The 27968-nt window shown below is 37.4% G+C and overlaps 1 protein-coding gene across 6 annotated transcripts; it reads right to left on the minus strand.

The window, feature by feature from the left end:
* Nucleotides 1–359: 359 nt before the first annotated feature.
* LOC6044038 (1-acylglycerol-3-phosphate O-acyltransferase Pnpla3) lies at nucleotides 360–27911 on the minus strand. 6 transcript variants are annotated; one of them, XM_038253527.1, is made up of 9 exons: nucleotides 27607–27909; nucleotides 18468–18921; nucleotides 4518–4750; nucleotides 3785–4434; nucleotides 3384–3617; nucleotides 3054–3159; nucleotides 2588–2881; nucleotides 2325–2457; nucleotides 360–1521 (listed from the first exon to the last, which is right to left on the minus strand). In XM_038253527.1, exons 2-9 carry the CDS (start codon nucleotides 18637–18639, stop codon nucleotides 1187–1189), a joined length of 2157 nt encoding a protein of 718 aa, XP_038109455.1. In that variant the 5' UTR covers nucleotides 18640–18921; nucleotides 27607–27909; the 3' UTR covers nucleotides 360–1186. The 6 variants fall into 6 exon arrangements, with proteins under 6 accessions (XP_038109455.1, XP_038109456.1, XP_038109459.1 ...); XM_038253528.1 differs by lacking the exon at nucleotides 27607–27909 and adding an exon at nucleotides 19858–20180; XM_038253530.1 differs by having other exon boundaries at nucleotides 1342–1521; nucleotides 2224–2457; nucleotides 27607–27910.
* Between the last annotated feature and the right edge of the window lie 57 nt (nucleotides 27912–27968).

The following is a 27968-nucleotide window of genomic DNA, read 5'->3' on the forward strand; positions in this document are numbered from 1 at the left end:
GGACTCGTGTTGTGGTGCAAGGGCGCGTGCGCCACGTGGGCAACACGTGCACTGTCAAAAACAGCTGGAAGGGGTTCGATCGGTGAGTGGAAGCTGGCACTGTGCAAAGGATGTGAAGAAGTAAGCAAAACTGACGTTTCAATTACGGACGTCAAGTTCTAATTCGCTTTTCGGACTAATCTGACACAATTGAACAATATCAGAGGATCATTAAATGGTAAGTACATTTGGCTACTGGTAAGTACACATGTCAATTTGTCGAACTGTCAATCTGTCAAGCTGTCAAAGTAATGTTAAGTAAATGTCAAGTAGGTTTTGTAGGAATTTCGGATTGTTTTGTTAGCCACAAAACTGTGTAATTTTTGTTTGTTTTATTTTATCTCTTTTATTAGCCTATTAAAATAGTGTATAAATATAGGAGCTTCCGTTACAATATACGTCTTCCTTTTTTACATACTAACGCCATTAAATAAAAGCCACTTGAAGAGTGCGAAAGCTGGATCGTGCAAAGCACGCAATAAACAATTAGAGACAACTAGATCGCGTCTGCACTGTACGAATGAATAAAACTCTCACATTCTACCACAATTTCCAAGTTTGAAGCCTCGATTCGCTTAGTCGCTAACTATTCTGTGAGTTTATTATTGTTTTGTATAACTTGTATATTGGTATCCGTTACAACTTAGCCCCGACTTCGAACGCAGAAAACTTTTTCCGATTGCACAGCCATGAAAAGCTTTCCGCCTCGTTTTGCGTGGAGCTTTGCTTGCATTTTTTTTGTTTTTGTTTTTTGTTTCGATATCATCACATTCAGTTTGCTAAAATCAAATACGGTTTAAAAAACTGATAGTTTACTTAAAGGCTACGGGATATATTTGCAAGTTTGGGGGAGGGGGGATAAAAAATGTCATTTTCAATGGGGATATTTATTTTCGATAAGTCGATTAAAACTTTGTTTCGCTTTTTGGATAAAGAACACATTTTTCCCTTTTTTGAATTGCTCACGCTTTCTTCCTTAATAAAAAAAATCACACCAAAAACAAAACATTCGATCACACGCTCGCGCACGCTATGGTAACTACAAAGTTCCTGTTGATTGTAAAATATCATCATGGTTGGCTCTGCCACAAAACTGCACACAAACACACGCACACGCGCATCCGTCACGCACACACACACACTCCAATTACATTTCCACAATCGAGTAAGCCGAAGCGGGTGCCTTGCCTAGCAACCGTGCAGCGGCTTCCGAAAGCAGGGCCTGCTGTTGGTCAGCTTCCGGCTGGAGATACGCATCGTCCGCGGGTAACTCCTCGATCTGCACGTGGTGGTGGTGATGCGTCTGCAGACAACCGTCGGTGAGCTGCTGGTGATGGTGGTGGTGGTGCCGGAACTGCTGCTGGTGATAGTGGGGAAAGTTCTGGTGGTTACTGTTGAGGTAAAGGCACGGATCCGCAATCAGCTCGTCCAGGTCGATCATTTCGTCGCCGCCACTGTGGTACGAGTCGGCGTAGAGGAAGTCTGAAAGGGGGGGGGGGGAATTTGAAAGGTTAGAGAAAATCTTGGGATATTTAGCTGAATTAGGCTAACAAACATTATGGACAACATGCAGTGGTGTTAGTATTAGTGAACAAAGTAGGCCGGTTTAATTTTCAATCGGCTGTAGACCGGCGGCATTGATTTGGTTATAAGTTGCGACCCGTAGATTGTAGATTAGAATCTGCAAGAGTAGAGCCGGTGAGTTGACGGATCAAGAGTCCACTAGCTCAGTCTACGCGTAGGCAGTTGTTAGCAGCTACTTTACATTATTTCTACGAAGTCATGAACAAGAATATCCGGATTGTTGAACTAACGTTACTAAGCAACGGCTTCTCAAATACGGACTTCAAAAAGAAAGTAGTTCCTTCAGCAAACACATTCGAAAGTTCTTGGTGCTGATTCTGGTTTAGGTAAGTACTCAATCTGTCAATCTGTCAATTTGTCATACTGTCAATCTGTCATACTGTCAATCCGTCATTCTGTCAAGTTGTATTCCAACTGTCGATCGAATCTTTAAAATTTGACTAAACTGTAGGTTTTAGTTCGTCTAAAGAAAGTTTCGAACGACAGCTGGAATAAACCGGATGTTAGCTAGCTACAGAAACCTCGAGCGACCATCTACAGAAAACCGCATGCAAGCATGAAAGTGTCTCCACCCAGGAAGGATGGCGCTTTGGGACGTACACACTGCGGACTCAACGGCGAAACCCAACTGTGCTCTCCGAGCACCCGATCCACATCCATCAACATCTCATCCTCATCCGACGACAAGGAGCCCGGCGTACCTGGCTGTGTTGTGGCCGTCGATTCCCAGTCATCGTTGTCGAACTCCAGCTGCTGGTTCAGCTCGCGCTCCTGGGCCGTCTGCAACGCCGGATTGCCGTCGTCCGTCATGTCGAAGATTTCCGTCACCTTGACCTGTGCCGAAACGCTTTGATTAGATCCACAACAGCGACAACAACAACAACCACAAACACACAACCGGGATATCACCCTTTCAGCCCGTGGGGTTATTTAACGGGGTCGAGGTTCGACCCAGCACACTTACCTTCTGGTTGTCGTCCATGTAAAAGTACGCGTACATCGAGTCGTGGTGGGACGTGGCTTGCAGCACGTTGTCGAACGTGTCGTAGTCCGGGTGATCTTCACCGCCTTCGCCGCGGTTCCGGTCGTGCTCGCCGTGCGTCACCACCGCCACCAGGTCCGATCCGTTGTCGACCCGGACGTCCAGCAGCGATCCGCCGGCCGCCCGAGTGCTGACCCGTCGCGACACCAGCTGGGCACCACCCTGGCCGGTCGTGTACTCCGTGTACGCCATCGTGCACTGGATTTTGGCGGCGATCTATGCTCGCGTGAATAAATGGTTTGTGTGTGTGTGATCATGGAGTAGGTCGTGTGCGTGAATTTGTGTGATCAAGCAAGGATGGTAATGCGAGCGCGCGGGTGAGAGAAGTTGATGGTTTGGCATTAGTATCTTGCTACATTTCAGTGGTAATGATTGTAGTGAGCGGTACCTGCTGACCCCGTCGCACCCTGATCAACATCGCGTTCAGCGTCTTCAGCGCGAACTTGCTCACCGACCACAGCCCGCTTCCGATCGTCGGAGTTGCTACCATCAGTCTGGAAGAGAGCAGAACAATCGAGTTAGGATCTCCCGTTGACGGTCAGCTGCCGCAATCTCGATGGAATATATGTACACCGTACGATCCCAATGAACCAAAAACCCCGCTGTTATAAGTGTTACCACCACCACAGTCCCACCGGACCTAAGAGACAACACACTGCGGACAGATCAACACGGCACAGAGGAGGGAACACACCGTCTAGAAGGCTTCCGTCCTTACCGTTTCAGCCGTGTTTCGAGCGAGCGTACCATCGGGACGAGCTCGCGTGCCTCCTGATCGTTCAACCGTATTTGAACCGTGCCGGAACCACTGGACAGGGCACGCAGTCTTCGAGCGAGACATTTCTGACAGGAAGGGTTCATCGGTACCGTGGAAGGGGACGTCGCCGGACAGATTATGTTGCCCAGCACTTTGTACTGAAACTGGCGCCGCTCAATGTCCGTGCCGACGCCGCTGGGTTTCGGGGTTCGAGGTTAGTAACGTTACTAGCAACTACTTGGGACACAGAGTTTGAGGGGGGTGAAGAAGGACACAAAATTTGGACTGACCCTTCGCCAACCAAAGAGACACGTATGGCTTCTATGTACACAAAGAACTCTACGAACAATACGAATACTCACTTGGTTAGGGTGGCGCAAACGATATCCGCGGGAAGTGTGGCCGGTAGGGAGAGCGCCTTCAACAGTCGTGCCCCTCGATGTTTGAACACCCAGTTCATCAGTCCTTTGTTGGCTTGATCGACCGCCGTCTGGAACACGGTCAACACCGTATCGGGCATACTCCCGTCCAGCGCGTTCTGTCGGTGCTCGTTACAGTCCTTGCACTCGCTACACTCCGGATCGTACTCCTCCAGCAGCTGTTCCTCCAACTGTTTCGGCTGTTCCGACACGCAGAACGTCGACTGAACCGACAAGCACCGCGTACAGCTGATCAGATTGTTCCGGTGCAAAAAGTTCAACGCATCGTCGAATCCCTGCTGGCAGAACGAGGACAGAATCTCCGGCCGCGGCGGGAACAAAATCCGCCCAAACCGGTTCATGTTCTGCTTGGACAACTCAATGCTCGTATTAGCCCAGTTCACGTGGAACATCTGCGAGCTGTTGTCGCGCGGGCAAATGTCCGACTCGCCGCAGAACGGACTAACCGTCACCGTATTCTCGTCCAGCGTCGGCAGATTATCCGAAAATGCTCCGTCCATGTACCGCACGCCGTGAAACCGTGGCGGCAAAATCCCCGAAAACACCGGAATGAAACAAGCGCACAGCAAAGCCTGAAAAAAAGACGTACCGCTGTAACCAAACCCGACAGTACTAGAACGGAAAGCGATGGTTCGCGACCCCGCTAGCCACTTACCTGCAGCAAATCCTCGCGGCTGTGGAACTGTGACACGATGACGTTCTTGCCGTCGTACACGCGCGTCAGCGAGATGTGCAGCTTGCCGTTGACGCGCTCGTGGGCATCGGCCGGCAGGAACTTCTGGAGACCCTCGAGCAGGCACGTTTGGATGTTGAAGCGCGGGCTGAACGGACCCAGCGAGTGGCTGCGGGCTTCGTTGACCACGCGGAAAAAGTCCGACGTCATTTCACCTAAAAAGAGAGCAAGAAAACATCGGATTTAAAAAGTGACTTCTCGATTACGGACGTCAAATGTGAGGCCCTAAGGGCAAAATGCTGTTGAAAGTGATGTGTTGTTGGTGAATTTGTTCTCTGGTAAGTACAAAAGAAGCTGTGATCGTCCACAAAATCTGGTAAGTGTTGCAAATCTGTCAATCTTTCATCCTGTCATAAATTTAAAATTACGAAAATGTGTTTATTTTTGTTTTCTGTGTACCAAGGAAGCTTTCAGTCTAGGTTCGTGAAGTAACATTGAGATAGATCAGTTCTGAATTCGTATCGGAAAGCTTGAACGCTATATCTTAGTTAGAAGACACTTATTCTTAAGTTAGAGTCCAATATGATTGGTAAAAATTGCAATGCGAAATACTTTTTTACACTAGAGAGTTATTGTAAACAGTGGAAAATTCCATTCAACTACCTGATCTAAACTAACAGGTGTCGTAAATTGAGTCAAGATTTGCTTTTGATGACTTTGAGGTGTCAACTTAAATTACGTAATCAATCCAATAAAAATCTCTCGTGAAAGGAAATAAAACCTAACTTTATTTAAATCTCAGTCATCAATCACGCGTGGGAAAGCTCCCAATATAGGGCTTGTGACGTCACACGACACACCTTTTTCTCTGACGAGCCTCCAAAAAGTGAACCGCGAGAGCATAAATGCAGCATATTTCCCAACATAAGCCCCGAAACCGACGAGGATTTCAACATATCAACATGTGTAGCAAAACAACATCGTACGATCTTTTCCTGGTTGGTATTGGTGTCTAACGAATTTGACTTTGACATACTCGTCTCTCTAATACATAGACAAATACTTGATGCTCTAAACATAGACCAACCGAAAAGTCAGCATAACACACATGACAAAGGGAAAAGGGCCCGTCCAAAAACGAAGAAGAAGAGACAAATTTTGAACCACTCTAAAAATAGAGGGGAATCGAACCAACAAGAGCGAGAGACAAGTTTTTGGAGGCCCGTCCCGGCGCGTTCGGCAATGTTCGGCTTTTCTAAGGGCATTTGCCGAACGAGACTCCGAACGACTAGAAATATGCGCGTAGGCCAACGCACGCATTTGTGCGTGCTGGCAAATCTAAATGCGCACTTTATTTGAGGTTTTGGGACAGGGAGGCACGTTTCGAGGTCAACGAGAATTTCCTGCTCGGGTCGGGTCGGTTGTTGTTGTCGTCTGTACAGATAAACAACATGCGTAGACGAGCCCTTTTGGTTGTTTACGTTCTCGAATGTTCGCCGAACTTCGGGAAGGACGGCAATAAGTTCATGGCGATATGACGACATTTTTAGTTTTGAGGGTGCCGGAAATATGTTGTTTTTGGAAAAGGCTGGACTTGGTGTTGTTTGGATATGGCATGTCAAAACTTGATTTGTGTTAATGTATCTTGCCTTGTTTTCAAATTGCAGGTTTACTTTAGACTTCACCTCCGTTTTGATGACAAATGATTTGAAAATACAACTTGTATCAAGTCTACAACTTGTCTCAAGATTACAACTTGTCTCAAGACTACGACTTGTCTCAAGACTACAACTTGTCCCAAGACTACAACTTGTCTCATCACTACAACTTGTCTCATCACTACAACTTGTCTCACGACTGCAACTTGTCTCAACGCTACAACTTTTTTCAAGACTACAACTTGTCTCAAGGTCACAACTTGTCTTAAGACTTCAACTTGTCTCAAGACTACAACTTGCCTCAAGACTACAACTTGTCTCAAGATTGCAACTGGTTTAAGGATTACAACTTGTCTAAAGACTACAACTTGTTTGTCTCAAGACTACAACTTGTCTCAAGACTACAACTTGTCTCAAGATTGCAACTGGTTTAAGAATAACAACTTGTCTAAAGACTACAACTTGTCTAAAGATTACAACTTGTCCCATGACTACAAAGTGTCAAAAGACTGCAACTTGTCCCTAGACTGCAACTTGTTTCAAGTAATCAACATGCCGAAAGGCTACAACTTTGATTAGGCCGATGCAAATATTTAAAAAAGTTTTTGTCCCTCGGCCCTGGCCGAGGTCAAGGGGGGGGGCAAAAAAATAAAAAAATATAAAATATAAAAATAAAAAAATATAAAATATAAAAATATAAATATAGTCTTCAAATTTAAATGAAAAAAGTGTTTTAAAATGCATTTTACACTAGTTCAGTTGTTTTGCAATCTCTAGTTTTCAAAAAATCCTAGATCTGACAAAAATAAAAATTATATCGAAAAAAAAGATTTTGCATCGAAAATTTTCAAAAAAAATTATGATTTTTTAATAAACCCAAACATGCTAAAAATGATTTTAAACGCAGAAGAATGTATTTTAATTTGTTTTAAGCTGGTTGCACTTGAATTTTCATTGAAATTTTGAAGTTTATTGTAAAAATATTTTTTTTGCCCCCTGATTTTTCGGGCCAATTTTGAAGGGGGGGGTGACAAAAATTTTTAAAAATATTTGTACCAGCCTTATGACCTCAACTTATCTATAGGTATACCTTCTTTTGAAACTACAACTTTTTTTTAATGTCATTTTATCTTGCAGTTACAGATGGTTACATGCATAATTCGTACCACGTGTCTTCAAGGAGGAAAACTTTCCAGAACCTCATTTAATATCGCTTCAACAAATCCTGCCGCGAAAACAGTTTTGATTTCATGAATGAGCAATACCGCTTATTTCCAAAACAAACTCTGCCCACCCAGCATTTACTACGCCACTCCTTAACGATGATGCCACCTCACGGAACCCTTAATCTTGAACTTGTTTTTGTTTACATTTTTCGCAAAGCGATTGCACTTTAATTGCCTGTTTTCGTGCGCGCGCGCGCTCCCACCATTACACTGAACCAAAAGTACGAGCTGGATTTTTGACCTTGCCATGTGTGGTGTTACGCCGGCTGTTCAGCTGGTGTTGGTGCAATAGTTGCACATTCCAAGATACATTGTAGACACGTGAGTTCAATTGTTCCTCGCGACTAATTCGTTACATATTTACTCGAGCGGTAGTTAAGGGTGTAACTTTCATTTTTTTTTGCTCTCTTTTCTCAGTTCCTCTCTTTTCGTTTAAGCTGAGTTGGTCAAACGAATGCACCACAACTACTAACAACCTGTTGCATTTTAAACACAAAAATGCATTATGCAAGCGAAATCGGCGTCGCCACCATCTAGGTAGTAAATGGCTTAAACTCTTTTTTTTGTCCATACTGACGACTTAATTTCAAAACAAAAAGCAAGTGACAGCCAGCCGTTGTGTCACTTGCAGAAAAAAATTTGTGAGGGCAGGTGTCACTGACTTTTTCGTTGTCGCAGGCAGGTAATTAAAATTTGTCACCTTAATTGGGCAACCCCCAGCCAGCTGACATGCGGGTTTAACATAGGCAATGAAACCTGAGCAATTCAGAGTTGCACGAGTTCTTGCTTTTTTCTCGTGTCGGCGCCACAAGTGGAGGTCAAGAGCGTCGTTGAGAAAATTGATCGGTGAAGAAATTGGGATTGCAAAAGATTGGTGCTTGGCCGTGAAATGTGTATTTTGGAGGGCGTAAAAAAACAAAATAATTACTCTTTTGTTTCTTAAAAGTAGCAGATCGATGCTTTTTTCGTATTATCAAATGTTTTTATTCGAAAACATACCGATGTTTCTCAAATCTTCAAAGTGTCTTTTAAACCTCAATTTTCTAATACTTATCTGTGTCTGTACTGTGTCGATATTTGACGCCAAGGTGGCCAGATTTTGAATTTTGGAGAATCGAGGATAAATCAAAACTACATTGTTTTTTCTCGAATTCCTGTCAATTAACCGTAAGAATTTATGAAGTTTTTTTTATTTCACATATCATCAAAACTAGAAGAAAAATATCCTAAAACCGGGTATCCTATTGTTTTAAAAAACTTTAAATTACCTTTTCAAATGGTCCTATCAACATATGAAACATTCTTAAAAACAGCAAAAGATTTTTTTTTCAAAATATTCGTTTTGCAGAACAAAACTAATTTTATTATAAAAAAAACTCATTCATATCCATTATGCATTTCAAATTAAATTGATTTCAAAATTAAATCAATATTTAACACTCTTGTCAAGTCAAAATTATTACTAAAATTGTTTTTGTTTTTCGATACCATAATTAAGTTTTTGCCATAAACATCTTCAATTTTTAAACAAGTTCCGTAATCTGGGGCGAATCGAGACTTCAGTCTGAATAGGGAAAGCAGTTTTTGGAGCACTTAAAGCTTTTAAAATTGGAAATGGATGTACACATTTTGTTGGTCTGAGGCTGTTCTAACCGAAACCAACCAGAAAAATCAAAATATTGTGCTCCAACATGGTTAAAACTGCTGTCCCAATTCACCCCATGTGTCCCGATTGACCCCAGTTTACGGTTCTAAACAATTCGAAATAGGTTAAATGAGGTAAAAAAGAACCAGTATAAAAATCTTGAAAAAAAAAATCAAAACACTCAATCGGAAATCCCAACAAAATTTTAACTAATTGTACATACCAGGAAGAAATAAAAAATATTTCACGAAAAATAAACGATGACAAAAACTTTCACAGTTTTCAAGAAAATACGCAAATATTTTCAGAAATATAACAGTAATGAAAATTTCAGAATCTCTGTTGTAAATGAGTGATAGAAAAAACTTCCATTTCATGATTCCTAGCTCACGATCTCAGAGAGTATAGCGACCGTCACTAGAGCACGTGAGATCTCCTCTTTTGTCTTGTGATTCCCAGCAAAAGTTTTCACTTTCGATCACTCCTCCTCTTTTTATCGTCGATGATTCTTTCGCTCTCATCAAAGATTATTTGGTTCTCTCAGGAAAGCGCAATAAAAGAAGGCGAGAAGGGGAATTCAAACTCGACCACGCATTACGTCTCGTTAAACTGCACTGGAGAAATCGGACGTTGGCAGCAATCTTCGGAGCTGAGAGCATCAGTACGGAAAAAGAGCAGTGATATTTGGGGGCTCAAATTATTATTAATTTTTAGATAGTTATTTGTTACGGAAAGCGAATTTTAAGAATTTTACTCGAAATCCATTGAATTTTATACTTCCCGCGAAAACACAAAAAAATAATCTTCAAAGCATTATATTTATCATGCCTGAATGAATAAAATCAATAAGCTCTTAAGTGAAATTTTGATAAGTGCACTGTTTTCTAGTTATAGCCATTTTTATATAAATTTTGAAAAAAAAACATGCAGGTTTTTTTAATAGTGCCCAAAATTGCCGATTTTTGAAATGAAAATAATTCCGAGAAGCTTAGAAAATTTTCTACATTTTGTTTTTTCAAGCTATTAAACGTTTGGTTCATCATACACAGGTAAAAAAACTGATAAAAAGAAATCTTCTGAGTCTTGTCCAATTAGATTTTTTTTTTTTGAACACCGAGTCTCGGGAATTTTATAAATACTTACTTATGATCTGATTTCCAAAGTTAAAAACTAAGATTTTTTTGATTCTTTTTTTTTCCAATAAAATTTTATATCTTTTTTTATTGAAGAAATAATAGACAAGTCACCATTTAGTTCCAGAAAACATACCAAAACATTAAAAATTGCTTTATTTACTAATTAGTGTTTTCAAAAATCAAAAGAAAAATGTATGTATGTGTTTTCCGAAGACACGAAAATTCCTTCAAAAGATACAGATTTTGAATTTTTACAAAACATTTCTGTATGTACCCTAGGGTGCCCAGAGAAAATAACTCCCTGCTCCACAAGCGGAAAACGGCTTTTAAAGTTATTTCAAGCATCTGTTCAAATTTTGAGCGAAATTGGTTGAGATTACCTCATTGATACCCTAGCCTAATGTAGGTGAAAAAATAAGTTTCATACAAAAATGACTTTTTTAAATCGCTAATATCTTTTTAGGGTCGAGTTTTACAGCTATAGTATTTTCTACAAAGTAGTAGAGCATTAAATTTCTAATGAGAATTTCACATTTGAGAATATTTGGATGTAAGAAAATTGGGTTTTCCATACATTGTTTCGATTTTTCCCATACAAACTTCACCGTCGAGTATCAATGGGTAAATGTTAACCGATTTTGTTCATATTTGGCCCAGAGTCCAAAAATAACTCATAGAACAATATTCAGCATGTGGAGCGAGGTTTTGAGAAAAAATTTAATTAAAAATATAAAAAATGAAATTTGAAAAATGGCTCATTTGGCACAGAATTCAGATAAAACAAAAGTCTATTTGAAATGTCCAAATATCATACATATTCATCGAATGATTTTATTTTTATTGATTTCTATTTTAGCGTAAAAAAATATTGATTAGTCTCAGCCAAGCCTCCAAGAACCAGATCACCCGAAAGCAAATCCACCAACAACCTCGTCCAAACAAGTGTGATCTCAAAAAAAAACGGGACAGACAGATGTCTCCAAAGATCGTACTCTCCCCTGCACAAATTGCACAACTTCACGTTGCCACGCCACGACTTGTTTCAGTCGCGTTGACAACATATTACTTTAAGTCAATCAAGCCAAGTCGTCGCGACACGACAGCCACGTGTCTTCGCAGCTGATATCTGGCCCGCGACACGTTCCGCGTGGCGGTGGTCTGACGTGTGACGTCAGACTGCAAAGGGCTTCGTGTGGGGGAGGCGGTAGATATGCGTTCAAGGTGTTCAACTACCTTTGTGGGTTGTTGTTGTTCAAAAAACAGTTTGATAACCGCGGGTGAGGTAGTCGACCTTAGCTTTAGGGTAGGCTAGATATCGCGGCTCTCACTTTTTTTAAGGGGTTGTTTATTACCCAGGAAGTCGTCGTTAAGAGCCATGTGTCCTAGTCATCATCGTTCTCAACCAGCAACAAGGATTACCGCCGAAAGGTCACTAACGTTACAGTGTCAGTCGTGACGATTGCGGTCACACAATTACCCGGGAGATGTTTACAGTTACGGCGTACCCTCTCCTCCAGTGATAAGTAGAACATTAGAGGAGTAGCGTGCTTTGACGTCAGAACAGAAGAGGGTTGTTTACAACCAAGTCGCGTGTAACGCGCGATCGCGCCGCCTTAGGGTGGCTCTTCAAACTAGTTCCTCTCAAGTGGTCTAGACCCAGTTGGAGTCACCCCACCAATCACCAGGGCAACGCGACGCGATAAGGTTGGCCCTTTTTTTTCGCTCCGACATCGACTGGACAGATTTTCTAATTGTTTCATCTTGTGAATCGCGCGATTCATTGATGACCTGCTCGCAACGGGGTAGGGGAAAAGGTTATCTGCTTCAGGAAAGTAGTCAGTCAGTCCCCAGCATAGTTTAAATTTAGCACGCCAGAGGTCACACCCAATCAGTGTGTGATTAGAGCAGCCGATGGCGAGAAGGAATCCAGGATCGTACGATGGAGGTTCGAGCTCTCTCATCGGTGTTGTTGCTGAATTGTCAAAATGAGCGGCGGACGAGCCACTTTAGTTTTGAGCTAGGGAAATTGATAAGACGGTGATGGCCACACGAGGTTTGCGCCGGTTTGCGTCATCAATTAGAGCTGTGAACTAAAATTCAAGCATGGAACTCTTCAAACTACTTGAGGCCAAAAATAGCAGAAGTTCTGACGTTCAATACGAGCTTATCTTTAACACAAATGATATTTTGATCAAAATGATCAAAATGATCAAAATGATCAAAATGATCAAAATGATCAAAATGATCAAAATGATCAAAATGATCAAAATGATCAAAATGATCAAAATGATCAAAATGATCAAAATGATCAAAATGATTTAAATGATCAAAATGATCAAAATGATCAAAATGATCAAAATGATCAAAATGATCAAAATGAGTAAAATGGTCAAAATGATCAAAATGATCAAAATGATCAAAATGATCAAAATGATCAAAATGATCAAAATGATCAAAATGATCAAAATGATCAAAATGATCAAAATGATCAAAATGATCAAAATGATCAAAATGATCAAAATGATCAAAATGATCAAAATGATCAAAATGATCAAAATGATCAAAATGATCAAAATGATCAAAATGATCAAAATGATCAAAATGATCAAAATGATCAAAATGATCAAAATGATCAAAATGATCAAAATGATCAAAATGATCAAAATGATCAAAATGATCAAAATGATCAAAATGATCAAAATGATCAAAATGATCAAAATGATCAAAATGATCAAAATGATCAAAATGATCAAAATGATCAAAATGATCAAAATGATCAAAATGATCAAAATGATCAAAATGATCAAAATGCGTAAAATGAGCAAAATGAGCAAAATGAGCAAAATGAGCAAAATCTGCAAATGAGCAAAATATGCAAAATGAGCAAAATGAGCAAAATGATCAAAATGCGTAAAATGAGCAAAATGGCCAAATGACCAAAATGACCAAAATGACCAAAATGACCAAAATGACCAAAATGACCAAAATGACCAAAATGACCAAAATGATCAAAATGACCAAAATGACCAAAATGAGCAGAATGACCAAAATGACCAAAATGACCAACATGACCAAAATGACCAAAATGACCAAAATGACCAGAATGACCAGAATGACCAAAATGACCAAAATGACCAAAATGACCAAAATGACCAAAATTACCAAAATTACCAAAATTACCAAAATTACCAAAATTACCAAATTACTAAAATTACCAAAATTACCAAAATTACCAAAATTACCAAAATTACCAAAATTACCAAAATTACCAAAATTACCAAAATGACCAAAATGACCAAAATGACCAAAATGACCAAAATGATCAAAATGACCAAAATGACCAAAATGAGCAGAATGACCAAAATGACCAAAATGACCAACATGACCAAAATGACCAAAATGACCAAAATGACCAGAATGACCGGAATGATCAAAATGACCAGAATGACCAAAATTACCAAAATGACTAAAATTACCAAAATGACCAAAATGACCAAAATGACCAAAATAACCAATATGACCAAAATGACCGAAATGACCAAAATGATCAAAATGACCAAAATGACCGAAATGATCAAAATGACCAAAATGATCAAAATTACCTGAATGACCTAAATGAGCTAAATGACCTAAATGACCTTTATATGATTTAGAAAATATATGAAAAAATATATCAATGAAATTTTAAGAAAACAGCCATAATAAAAATAAAAACAATAAAATTAATTTCTGAATCACTTATCGTTCATTATCATGACAAATCGCTAAAATGGCCTTGTGACATTCCATTACCACCTTATCGCTGAGTTTATCACTCGCGATAACAGAAAAAACGCAAAATGGGCTCGTCTGACAATGCGTTCCATGTGCGTCTTCCGCGAAATCATTTATCAAAATTTATGTAATTAGCAGAAATATTCTTATCAGTGCCAAAAAAATTGCGTCTCGCCCAAATCATGTGATAAATCACCCAAAATTTCAACGGGAATTAACGTGTTCATTACGGGTGGGAATAACTGCCAGACGTCACTAATGCGGCATTTGAACGAGCTTATCAACGCGGGAAAAACTCCGAATGTTATTGTTTTGCGCAATCGACTCAATTCTTGTATTGTTGTTTTGCGTTGATAACGCAGTTTGAAGCAACTCATGGTTGGACTTCAATTAATAAAGCATTTCTAAGATTTATTATTCGTCCAATGTCCATTTCGTCACCTGGATCAATCCTACATCCATTCATCTAAAAGTCAATTTGTTGACACAGATTTAGTCGCTCATCCATCTGATTTGATCTCCAATTCAAACAAAACGTGTTACAACGGGTACACGAATCCATTAAGAACAAGAAAAAGGTAGCGCTGAGATCCCAATCGAACAAAGAAAGCTCGAATAAACCCATTATTGATTTCCTTTTTCCTATAGGTTTAAGTCTATTCTCTAACTTCGTGGAACACCTCGTAAAAGCTGATAACGAGGCCGCCGTCACAGAAGTCAACTGTTGACAATCTGGACATCTGGTCGAGATCAACAATTCAAAAGGGTTTATTTGAAATTCAAGCTTCTTTAAACATTGTTCTTGAATATTTATAAGCACATAACATGCATTACGCAGTTCACGGCTCCCCAGCAAGGCCCACAACGTGCCCTTGGCCACGCCGAGCCACGAGGAAGCCCTCCAAGGGAGAGACCACCGTTGTGCGGCGTCACCGTGACTGCCGCTGCCGCGAGACGACTTCCAGGTCGCGTGTGTTGACACTGCCCTATCAAAGTCAACAGCATTTCCCTTGAAGTGACCCAAATCGATTAACTTTACCTATTACAAGTTTATTCGGGAAGATCCGAGAGCACAACTCGAAAGTACAAAGTTCACCTCATCCGCCTTAACTCCAGACAATGATACGCGGGATTCTACGCAAATCCCGCTGGACTTTGGCCGTCCACAGCTCGTCAATCGGGGAAGCGCAGGTGGCGGGATTTAATTGGCGTGTGCTGATAAATGACGTTGATTGCTTCAAGTAATCAGCAGAGCAAAAAAAAAAAACAAATCGTGACTAATATTCCATATTTAACATGTGTGCATTCGCGAAACAAGTGATCGTGGGATGCACTTTGCAGCATTTCTTCAAACTTTGGACCCAGAGGATGAAGTCAGCCAGTGAGGTGAAATTGCTTATCAACGAAAGTGACCTATCCACCGTTGTATTAAATAAAAAAAAGTTTGGCTGTTATCTTCACGCTGTCATGCCTGCTTTAAGATAACGAAAATTTCATTGTTTTACTTTGCTGATAAAGCGAAAATTCACCAGGATTTGCCATTAAAGCAGTATCGTCAGCGGCTGATATCGTTTTTGCAGCTTGAAGAAATGATTGAAAAATCAGGTGATTTAAGATTACCATGCGTCTCCACGATTTTTTATAAATAATATGGAGACACAGGGTACTTCAACATTTTTAATAAACTTTGCAGTTTGTAGCAAAAGCTTTTATCTCCAAATATGGATTCATATAGGCAAACTCTATTACAGTATGATCCAGCAATCTATGCAGACTCAGCTTTCTTCAACTTTTTATAAATTGTATTTGAAATTATATTCAAAATTGCAAATGAAAATACAATCGATCAGAATGCCTTTTTTGCACTACAAATTTCAAGTGGTACTTATGTGGTCTATGCAAACCAGATGACACAAGTCGGCATTTGAAAAAAAATAAGTCAAAATGTTGTACTCATTTAGTGGTGCCCCAAATTTCAGATTTAGTGCTCTTATATCTTCCGTCCAAATTGCCATACAAAGTTAGAAATATAAGCTATATTATAAGCCAGATTGAGCTAAAGGTTTAAGATAAAATGTAATGCTGATTAAGAGCTATTTAGTGCCCATTTATTTTCAAAATTAAGTGCTGATTTAGTGCTATTTAGCACCTTCTATTTCAAGTATGGTTTCCATATATTTTCCATACAAAGCGTCATACAAAGATTTTTAAAGAAAAACAAACCTATAGGTCATAATTTGGTGCTGATTTAGTGCTGATTAGTGAAAAAATCTTTTAACATACAATTCACAAATATTTTAGAAAATTTCCTCATAATGTGTTATATTATATCAGGCTGTGGTGAAATTTTCATCAGTTTCTGTAAAATTTCTCATTTTTAAACATATTTGAATTGAAATTTCTCAAAAAAGGAAAATTATTTAACCAATCATATTTGCAACCTTTTTAAATTCAACTTTTTGTCTGTGTATCGGACTAAAAACTACTTTTTTAAATAACTTCTCTAGTTTCATCGTATTTTTAATCAAAAATGATTTAGTGCCATCGTGTCATTGCAAATTCATGACTGAAAATGTATTTTCACACTGGAATAATTTAAAGCTATCGACCATGTTTAAGGGGTTACACGCATGTAGAAAATCAAAAAATTCATATTAGAGAAATTTTATTAAATCAGCTAAAAATATGATTTTCAATAACTCCTGAAAGATTCATGACGGTATTTTATGCAAAAACTGCGTAAGAGACGATTTAAGCTCAAAATTTTGCCATGCCATGATTTCTCGAGATGGGATAGGCCAGATTGGCTTAAATTTGGAGTGAAGACTCTCAAGACATATCCCGTGTGCATGACGAAGCTCGATTTTGAAATTTTGCATTTAAAAAAATACAAAAATCAAAAACATTCAATTTTTTATATAAAAACCGGTTTAACGAGTCTTTACCAAAATTTTGAGCCGATTTGGTCAACGCAGTGTTGAGATATCGTGGCACACGTTTTTTGAAAATGCTAACTTCCAATAGCTGTATCTCGGGAATCATACAACCAAATGTCTTCAAATTTATTTTGTTTATAATTGAAAATGTAAAAATTAAAAAAGGTTTTTGTTTGTGCTCAAACCAACCTCTGACATTTTTGCCGATTTATATGTATGTAACCCCTTAAGTGCAAATATGTAACTGATTTTTTTTTTTTCAATAAATAATTTCAATAATTTTCATACCGGAATTATCGGCCTAAAAATTATTATTTCTTATATTTTTCACTTGTTTTAACGCATTTTTAAACTGCAAATATCGGATCGGATCCTGAATAATGTTTTCTTGTAAATTTTGATCATTTGAATATTTTCGTATAACTGCCCCAATGTGATTAAAAATTATGTTTTCTTGTTATTTTTTTACGGCTTGAACATATATTCTTGCTTCTATGATTTAGTGCCATCATTGGTACCCTTAACAATCGAAATCAAAATAATAATATTCAATATTGTTTAAAACCCGGAAGATGCAACAAAGTTGTAGGGAGGTACTCAAAAGACCTTCTGAATGAAAGATAAATATTGCAGGCCTGGCAACACAGTTAAAAATTGTGTGCACTAAAAAAAAAAGTTTTCAAAAGTTTTTGTTGTTCTTACGATCTTTACGAGCTCTTTTCTAATATTTGATAGAATTCAACCACAGCAAAACATATTCTCCTATTCGTTACGCAATAGTAAATGAATAAACAAAAACATGAACATCCTCTTTCTTTCCAGTAATCACCAGACAATACCAGCATCATAAGTGTAAAAAATCGAGTCGCAAAAAACGGCGTCCGGAATAATTGCAAGGAGGCCTCCCCATCATAAAACGTGAATGAAACGACCCAAGGTTATCTGCTCCTTACTCCTATAAAGAGTAAGTTGTGAGAAGAGATTATTTCATGTTCCCGCCCGTTGACCCTCCGGACAAAATACGTAACTCAATATCACTGAGTTGATTCGCCGGAAAATGGGACGAAGTTTTTGGTAATCAATTTGCGTAAACGTTGACCTCTAATTCAATTGCGCAGCATTTCAATTCAAAAATCAACCAAAGGTGTCTAAACTTTTTTCCACCGCACTGTATCAGTGAAAATTTAATCAGACGAGCCTCTCTTTTCACCTTCTAGCCCCTAATGGCATCATTTCCTCGTTACCCAAAACTGTACCGACCACAAAAGCAAAAGGGAACTCAGGTGGCCTGGGGGTGTAATTACAGAACGAACTCTCGGTAGCAGGTAACTATTTCGGCTACCTTGTCCAAAAGAGAACCGAAAAAAGAACAGGAGGTGAACCAGAACGGATTTTTGAGGAAAAAAAAAAGTCTTGAATAAGTTGTCCAGTCACGTACACAGTTTCTTTGTTCTGAGTTTACTACAAATTCAGCATGAAATTTTGAGAAAGATACATCAAAATGTAAAAGTTTACTAGAAATTCATGAAATTATAAAAAAAGACCTTAAAAACTTACCCAAAGGCATATCGCACAGCAAACAGCAAGCGGCCAGGGCCCCGGCCGAAGCACCACTAATCCGGTGCAGCAGCAAGTGTGGGGCATACTTCTTGAAGCAAACGGCCACCCCGACGTGGTAGATTCCGAGGAAGCCACACCCGGCAAAGGACAGGTTCATCTTGGTCGCCATTTAATCCACGCTTTTTTTTCTTGATTAAAACCTTTCAAACTTTGGCACTTCTACGAAATCGATTTTTTCCTCTTTATTTCGTTGTTTGATAAATAAAACTTCACTTAAAACAAACACAAAAAATACACACACACACACGATAGAACGGCCGTCTGTTGCGGTAGCTAAACGAGTTTAATAGTTTTTTTTTCTGTAAATAACTTCTGCTTTTTGTTTTTTTTCTCAACGAGTTAAATCACTTGACGCACGATGGAAGAGGTCCAAACTGTTTACATGATTTTCCTGGAAGAAAAAGTAAGAAAGAGAGAAAAAGGTACGTTAAGATGCGTTTGTTGGTCGTAAAGATTAGTTTTATGAGGGTTTAATTGGTAGGCTAATCTACCACCGATCGCTGTAGAACTGTGGGATGACGTTTCTTATGAGAGAATTTTGTTTAAATTGTTGGTTGAATTTGCCTCTTTAAAAATGTTTAAAAAAATGATTTCATTACAAAACCAAAATAAAAAATTAATTCAAAATTGATTCGTTTACAAAAAAGATTATGACAAATAAAATATGTTACTTCAGCATTCACCAATATTTTTTTAATTTATAAAAACAATTTATTATGTAAATATTTTTCAAAAGAAGCCGATAATCATCGTTCACCATAATAACTAAACATTAGGAAAAAATCATTCAAAAATATTTTACTTAAAAGTTTTCTCAATAAAAAAAATAAATCATTTTTAGGATGTAAATTGAAATTTGTTATCAATCAGGAGCGATTAGTGTGGTATGTCCACGCATCCTTCCTCCCTTGTAGATTCTGTGAAATGTGATCCGTTCACAGAATTCTCTCTGCGGTTAATACAACGCAGTAGGCCTGGCCGCATTAATGATTCAAAAATTGTATGAAGACTTGCATGGACAAACTAATGATGTAAATTGCTCATTTCAGTCATAGGAAAAGTACCCGCAAAGTTTCAAAATAAATTTCCAAAAAAAAATGCTCTTACTTCCAAGAAGGTCACAAAACTATGACAGTCGTTTTGTATAACTGTTTTGCTTTAAAATTAAACTCAAGCACTATTCCAAATTATGTTTGCATCTTGCTGACATAAACACAAGCTCCAGCAAATGAATCGCTTTATTATTCTCAACACTTGAAAGCGCCAATAGTCGGCACCGCACCATAAACACAACCCAAGTATTTTTCAACAAACTGTTTACACAAACCTAGAACTTCGGCGTCCCAAAATATTAAGTTCTCTCAGCACTTTTCACCTTCTTATTGGCTGAAGCTGGAACAAACACTTTATTCTGTTTTTTTCGTAAAACCTCTCCCTTTTTCTAAACTTCACTGAACCGCCTCGATCAGCTGAACAAAGAAAGTGCGTTCTTCCTCTTTGGAATCGAAATTTACAACAAAAAAATCCCCTCACGGACCGAGATTGTACGCGAAACCGAAGCCGGAGTAGCGATCGTTTCGAGCGTACAGAAATGGAAAGGAAGAGGTGGTCCGACCGCTTGACCAGCTGGAACTGAACTGAAAGTGCGCGCTGGCCAGACGGGCTCGTTTTATACTGATTCACGATGTGACGTTGTGCGGAGTGGTCTGTTTCTCTCTCACACAGTCGAGTTGAGTGAGTTTCGTTGGATGAGCCGATGTCGGCGCGGCGAGATTGATGACGGCTTCGACTCACAGTGTGATTAGCTGCTGACCGACGACTGCGGAGACGGAGGCGGTTTCAGCTGTTGTCATCGGGTCTAGGGAGAGGGTTGATTGGGGAAGGGTTGCGGTTTCTTATGCTTCGGGGAAAATTACTTTTTTATCACAAAAAATGATTGCATAGAATTGAACAGTTTATATTGCAATTTCATTTAAATTTTAATATTTTATTAAGTTCAAGCGTGGAGAATTTCCCTTGTCCTCTTTAAAAAATTGAATATCGACAAAATCTTCCAAATCCGTTTCCAAATTCTCGGTGCCCCGATGGGAGCGGCCGGCAATGGATGGCTTTAATGGTGATGAAGATCGAGCTGGGTTTATTCCAAATTATCAATTCCGGAGCAACCTTAGCTAGAAAAATCAGCCAAATTCATTCTACAACCTTCTAAAATCATCACCTCCAAGCGAAGTAGTATAATATTTGAAATTATTTTGTTAATTTACTTCAATTCTTAAGTTTTTTTTATTAGGTCCTATAAACATATAAAACACAATAGATTATAGGACTTTTTTAAAAAAAAACTAGAATTTTAAATTTTATGATACGATAAATAAAAATAAATATAATTTTGTCAAAAGTTTTCAAAACTTAAAACAAATCATTCTTGAACAAATTTAATAAATATTGCATCTAATTTTATTTGTTAAGGTTGGTACAAATTTTATTTTAAAGATCCCCAAAACTCCTCCCCATCACCGGAGCGTTTGGTACGGTATGTCCACGCATCCCTCCTCCCCTGTAGATTCTGTGAAATGTGATCCGTTCACAGAATCGTCTCTGCGGTAAACACAATGCAGTAGGGCTGGCCGCTTTGATGTTTGTATTACATTTTCGGGTGTTCTCGAATGTACTGCAATTATTAATATTGACAAGAAAGTGCTTGGGACGTAATCTAATCACAAGACTTTCCAGCATGCTTTCATCGGACTGGCTGCGTTTGTGTTAGATTAGATTAGATTAGATCACCTCCCTTCCTCCCCATCCCTTCACAATCGACTCGAAAAATCAAGAGGGCGAAAAATATTATTCAAAAATTTCAATTCAATTTTTTATTGGAAAATTAAGTGCACTCAACAGAAATTAATTAAGAATGCATTCCTCAGCGTTAACAATCATTTTAAGCATGTTTTGATTATTTCTCAAAATCATTTGAATTTTATTGAATTTTCAATGTACAAAACCGCAAAAAGCTTTTTGCTGCAAAATTTATTTTTTCATCAAATTTTATTTTATTTTTTTCAATTAATGATTGCATATCAACTGTACGGGTGCAAAATGCCTTTTCCATTTTTTTATTGAGATATTGAAATTGTGGGCCGCAAAATATTTTTTTTTGTAGAAAACTACTTTTTGAGGTATTTTGAACACTACCAAACTCAGTATGATTCCGTTCCATTCCATTCGCACTAAATTCATTTTTTTTTTTTTGAAAAAATCAAGTCACTCCGTTTTACTGAATCATTTTTCGAGAATTTTTCAAAAATTCCAGGAATAAAATATATAGATTATTCTTTCCAATTTCACAAAACAATAAATGAGTCGAAATAACAAAAATGCATAATACTGGTACATTTTTTTTTTTTTGAGATTTGTCAATCGGCTATATTTAGAAAAATTGTGACTACCGTAATCAGGGGTGACATTGGGTCTGGGCTGGGGGGTGAGATTGGGTCATACAAAATTGCTAAAATTTGTATGATTGAAATTTGTATGACTATTTACAACAGTTTATTAACAATCAGCTCAAATTTTTGGGGGCCTTACCTATGACCAAAAAAGCTATTTTGTGTCATTGGCTCTATACAATTTTTGAAGCCTTACAAAAATGGTACGTAAATATTGTAAACAAAAAACTATTTTTAAAGGAATTTTCTGATCGCTTTTTTGTCTTCGGCAAATTTGTTGGTTTTGATTAGGACTTTTCAGAAAAAATTAGACACGGAAAAAAATGTCGATTTTTTTATACACTTTTTACACACAAATCATATTTCCAAAAAAGGAAAAACAAAATTTGAATTATTTTGATTTGTTTTAGGGGACAAAAAACCGCAACTTTTGAACCAAAGAAAAGTATGGACAAAGATTTTGCCGCCGAGTTTTGATTTTTGAAAAAAAACGTTTTTTCTGGAAAAATAGAAATTTTACTCGAGTGACATTAGTTTTGGATATAAAATCAAGTACCATACAGATTTTTTGATAGGGTGCACCGTTTTAAGATATAGCCTCTCAATGTTTTATTTTAAATAAAAAAATCAAGTTTGATGATTTTTAAAGTTTTTTGGAAATTTCCAATAAGAGAATTGTGATTGGACATCTGGTTACTAAAATACCGGAAAAAAAGAGACAAGAAAATTTTAGTTTTTTAAGTCTCATCCCAACATCTTTTAATTTTCTGGTACCAATATTTCAGAAACTAATGATCCTACAGTCGCCTCTCTGGCAGTCGATCTTATTGAAAAAAATATTTTGAAATTTTTTAAATAAAGACTAACGTTTCCAAAGGGCATAAAATTGAATATTTGACCCTTTTTGCCCTGCATTTTATTAAACTTTTGTTTTTAAAAAGTGGTATAAACGTATGAAACACAGTAGTCTTCAGGACCTTTTAAAAAAAACTCTGGGTTTGCAAATACAAAAAAAATACTCCCCAGCATCCCCTATCCACAAACCGAATCAAGCTGCGCACCATACTGCTACAGTAAACTGCTGCTGGAAAACAATCTTGTCGATTTAGTCATCTTCCTCGCCGACCAGAGTTGATAGACAGCGGTGTGAGTTTGATCGCCAGTCAACCACAACACTTATAAACCGCCCGCTAGCGTGAAACCCTTATGAATTAAAAGACAATAACAGCAACCAAGCGTGAGTTGGCTTGCCGATAATCGAAACGTTTGTCAATGGAGAGGCCTTTATTTCTTTATCACTATAGTGGAATAGTTATTGAAGGACATTGCTTTGTTGGTTTTGAAAGTTGGTAAAGTCTTTGCAATTTATAGCTTACAAATAATAAAAAAAAATATAATTAAAAAAAATATTTGCCAAAACTATTAACACGCAAACACCACCATGAAAACTGACAGTGATAGTGACCATCAAATCGCTCTGGTCAGATTTATTTTATTTTGTATGTGCCGTTTCTCTGCTTCTGAGCAATTCTCTACGAAATCGGTCTTTTTTCTTCAATTTTAATTTTTGTATTTTTTAATCCGGCTGAAACTTTTTTGGTGCCTTCGGTATGCCCAAAGAAGCCATTTTGCATCATTAGTTTGTCCATATAATTTTCCATACAAATTCGGCAGCTGTCCATACAAAAATGATGTATGAAAATTCAAAAATCTGTATCTTTTGAAGGAATTTTTGATCGATTTGGTGTCTTCGGCAAAGTTGTAGGTATGGATACGGACTACACTGGAAAAATAATACACGGTAAAAAAATTTGGTGATTTTTTATTTAACTTTTATCACTAAAACTTGATTTACAAAAACACTATTTTTAATTTTTTATTTTTGATATGTTTTAGAAGACATAAAATGCCAACTTTTCAGAAATTTCCAAGTTGTGCAAAAAATCATTGACCGAGTTATGAATTTTTAAATCAATACTGATTTTTTCAAAAAATCGAAATTTTGGTCGTAAAAATTTTTCACCTTCATTTTTCGATGTAAAATTAAATTTGCAATCAAAAAGTACTTTAGTGAAATTTTGATAAAGTGCACCGTTTTCAAGTTATAGCCATATTTAAGTGACTTTTTTGAAAATAGTCGCAGTTTTTCATTTTTTTAAATTAGTGCACATGTTTGCCCAGTTTTGAAAAAAATATTTTTGAAAAGCTGAGAAAATTCTCTATATTTTGCTTATTCGGACTATGTTGATACGACCTTTAGTTGCTGAGATATTGCAATGCAAAGGTTTAAAAACAGGAAAATTGATGTTTTCATAGTTTCACCCAAACAACCCACCATTTTCTATCATCAATATCTCAGCAACTAATGGTCCGATTTTCAATGTTAATATATGAAACAATTGTGAAATTTTCCGATCTTTTCGAAAAAAATATTTTTGGAATTTTCAAATCAAGACAAACATTTTAAAAGGGCGTAATATTGAATGTTTGGCCTTTGTGAAATGTTAGTCTTGATTTGAAAATTCCAAAAATATTTTTTCGAAGAGATCGGAAAATTTCACAAATGTTTCATATATTAACATTGAAAATCGGACCATTAGTTGCTGAGATATTGACGATAGAAAATGGTGGGTTGTTTGGGTGAAACTTAGAAAACATCAATTTTCCTGTTTTTAAACCTTTGCATTGCAATATCTCAGCAACTAAAGGTCGTATCAACAAAGTCCAAATAAGCAAAATATAGAGAATTTTCTCAGCTTTTCAAAATATTTTTTCGAAAGTGGGCAAACATGTGCACTAATTTAAAAAAATGAAAAACTGCGACTATTTTCAAAAAGTCACTTAAATATGGCTATAACTTGAAAACGGTGCACTTTATCAAAATTTCAGTAAAGTACTTTTTGATTGCAAATTTGATTTTACATCGAAAAATGAAGTTGAAAATTTTTACGACCAAAATTTCGATTTTTGAAAAATCAGTATTGATTAAAAATTCATAACTCGGTCAGTGATTTTTGCACAACCTGAAATTTCTGAAAAGTTGGCATTTTATGCCTTCTAAAACATATCAAAAATAAAAAAATTAAAAATAGTGTTTTTTGTAAATCAAGTTTTAGTGATAAAAGTTAAATAAAAAATCACCAAATTTTTTTACCGTGTATTATTTTTTCCAGTGTAGTCCGTATCCATACCTACAACTTTGCCGAAGACACCAAATCGATCAAAAAAATCCTTCAAAAGATACAGATTTTTGAATTTTCATACATCATTTTTGTATGGACAGCTGCCGAATTTGTATGGAAAATTATATGGACAAACTAATGATGCAAAATGGCTTCTTTGGGCATACCGAAGGCACCAAAAAAGTTTCAGTCGGATTAAAAAATACAAAAAAAATCGAATGACCGAAATCCTAGAGAACTGCTCTTCTAAAAACCTTGCCTAGTGTGCTCTAGATTGTTGACACGACATGCATATCACATGCGAACTTTTACGAGTGTGTGCGAAGCTAGCAAGCGATGTGCGAGCTTGACACCAACACTGAAACAAAACGGCACTTGTTGTTTTCGTTCACTTTCGAATAATAAATTATTTGCAAACACATGTGCACACAGCTAAAACTGATTAGGATCGGCTAATTTCCGCTTGAAGGTTTTGTTTTAGTCGTTCTAGTTCAGGGGTGCTCAAAGTTTTTGAAGGCCGGGCCAAATTCGAAGCTCAAATGAGCTTGCGGGCCAAATTTACAAAAAAAAGATTGTTAAAAAAAATAAATAACCTTATTTTAATGTAGAAGATCGGACATTTCTGTTATTAAAAAAAGTCTTTTCCAAATAATAGAAACCACAAAATAACGAGTTTCTATTGGTATTGTTGTTTCTGGTATTTAAAAAAATGTTCTTAGCTGAATGTACCTGGGTTTTCAAAAAAAAAAATAATAAAGTTTTGTTTTTATATTTCGAAAATTGTGGTGACATTACATGTTAAACAATTTTTCTATAAGTTAAGTGTGGCTAATGAAAAATCGTTGAGATCCAGAATTTCAACATTTCAATGAAAAAAAACTTTTAGAAAATGTTTTAAGCTTCCGTATAGATAACCTGCAATCTTTTTTTTAAAAAAAAAGCCAAACAACATTCATTTATTTCATCGAAAATTCACTAAAATTCAAATTATTTTTAATAAACCCAAACATGCTCAAATGATTTTAAATGCAAAGGAATGCATATGTGATTAATTTCAGCTGAATGCTATTAAATTTATTTTTTTAAGTTTTTTGAAAATATATTTTTGCTCCTGGTATTTCGAGTCAATTTTTTAATAATGGTGGAGGGGTGGGTTGATCGACGAAAGCTTTGTAAAATATTTGCTGCAAACTTGATCCTCCGATTTCCAAATTTTGTCTGCCTGAATCAGTTGATAGTCAATCAGATTCGTTATCTAACTGTAATGAGTTCGAATCCCTAAGGAAGTGCAATGTAAGTTTGAGGGTGGCTTGCAAATTAATAAAGAAAACTTTTATTTTTGCAACTATTACAGAATTCTACCAAAGTCAAACTTGAACGTTTTTTTTTTGACATTTCTAAATATATTTGATGAAAGTTTTGACGATATTTACTAGTTTCACTCACATTGAAACGTGTGAAATTGTTTTAATTATTAAATATTTTGAACAAATTATTTGTATCCTAAAGTAAGGATCAAAATATTGATAAATCATAAGTTTTTTTTATTAACAAAAAATAAAAAAGATATATGCTAATAAAAGCATAAAATAAACCATAATTTTGAAAAAGTATAAAATCACTGTACAAGTGGTCAACGGGCCATTTTACATGATCATTCAAAATGGGTCCGCGGGCCACAAAATATCACCTCGCGGGCCACGTTTGGCCCGCGGGCCATACTTTGGGCACCCCTGTTCTAGTTGCTGATTTTGAGGAATGTAGCAATAAGTTGGTCGTCAAAAAATAATTATTCACAGCAAAGTCGTAAGGCAAGGAAATCTGCACAAAAATACAAGTAAAACCTTTTAAAACGTTCCGCGAGCGATGCGAATTAGGCACAGACGAAAACACAACATCTGCTGATTTCCTCTCTCTTCCTTCCCTCTCCACACCCTCTTCTCAACGGTTTTGGTTATCATCGTTCGCACCTCGCTCACACGCATTGTGTACACTTTATCGTGCCGCTATAAAGCCAGTGTTGCTTCTAAATAAATCTTATGGCAGTGTTGCCAGATTTATAAAGCTAAGCGTTTTGCTTTGTTTTTACTTTAAAACCAACCTTAACCTTGCCAAAAACTATTTAAAACTACAAAACTTTCCAAATATTTTTCTCTGGCAACCCTTTCCAATTGTGATGCATCGGAAACATTACTCACTTGCCACCCCGAGCTCGATAACCCCGTTTTCCGTTAGGTAAACCCTACTCTGATGAATGCAGTTTAAAGGTCTGAACCGAGTATGTCGTCATGGCAACGCCAGACATCGTCGCCTGCCACCACTGACCTACTGCGCTTACATTACCTTCCTGTATCTAACAAGAATTCCTTACCATTGCATAGCCTACTGTTTACCGTTGTATCTCCTTCATCATTTGACAGAAATACCCCAACTTTAAGGTGTACCTACCTCGAAATACGGAAGTTCAGGCAGAATTAGCACTCTACAAATCGACCCCAAAACAAAACGTGACCTTTATTTTAGTTCTACCGCACCAACACGTGAAAAGTTATCACTGTCCGAAAGTCACCACTACACGGCGCCGTACGCAGTCACTCTATACTTTTACTCGAAAAAAAAAAACACAATATTTTCCTTTCTTTCTTTTTTCTTCCCCACTCCACACTCGGAGAGAACGGGCGTGTATCAGGCTGCTTTTTCAAGAGAGTGTGCAGTTTTTGCTTGCTACGCGTACAACGGCTCAAATGTAACTGACACAAACGATTGGAAAGAGAGCGTAGTTGGCTGGGCACGCTGACTGTGCGTTCGGG

This window comes from Culex quinquefasciatus, chromosome 2 (genome assembly GCF_015732765.1).
Source record: "Culex quinquefasciatus strain JHB chromosome 2, VPISU_Cqui_1.0_pri_paternal, whole genome shotgun sequence".
In the NCBI taxonomy this organism is placed as follows: Eukaryota; Metazoa; Arthropoda; class Insecta; order Diptera; family Culicidae; genus Culex; species Culex quinquefasciatus.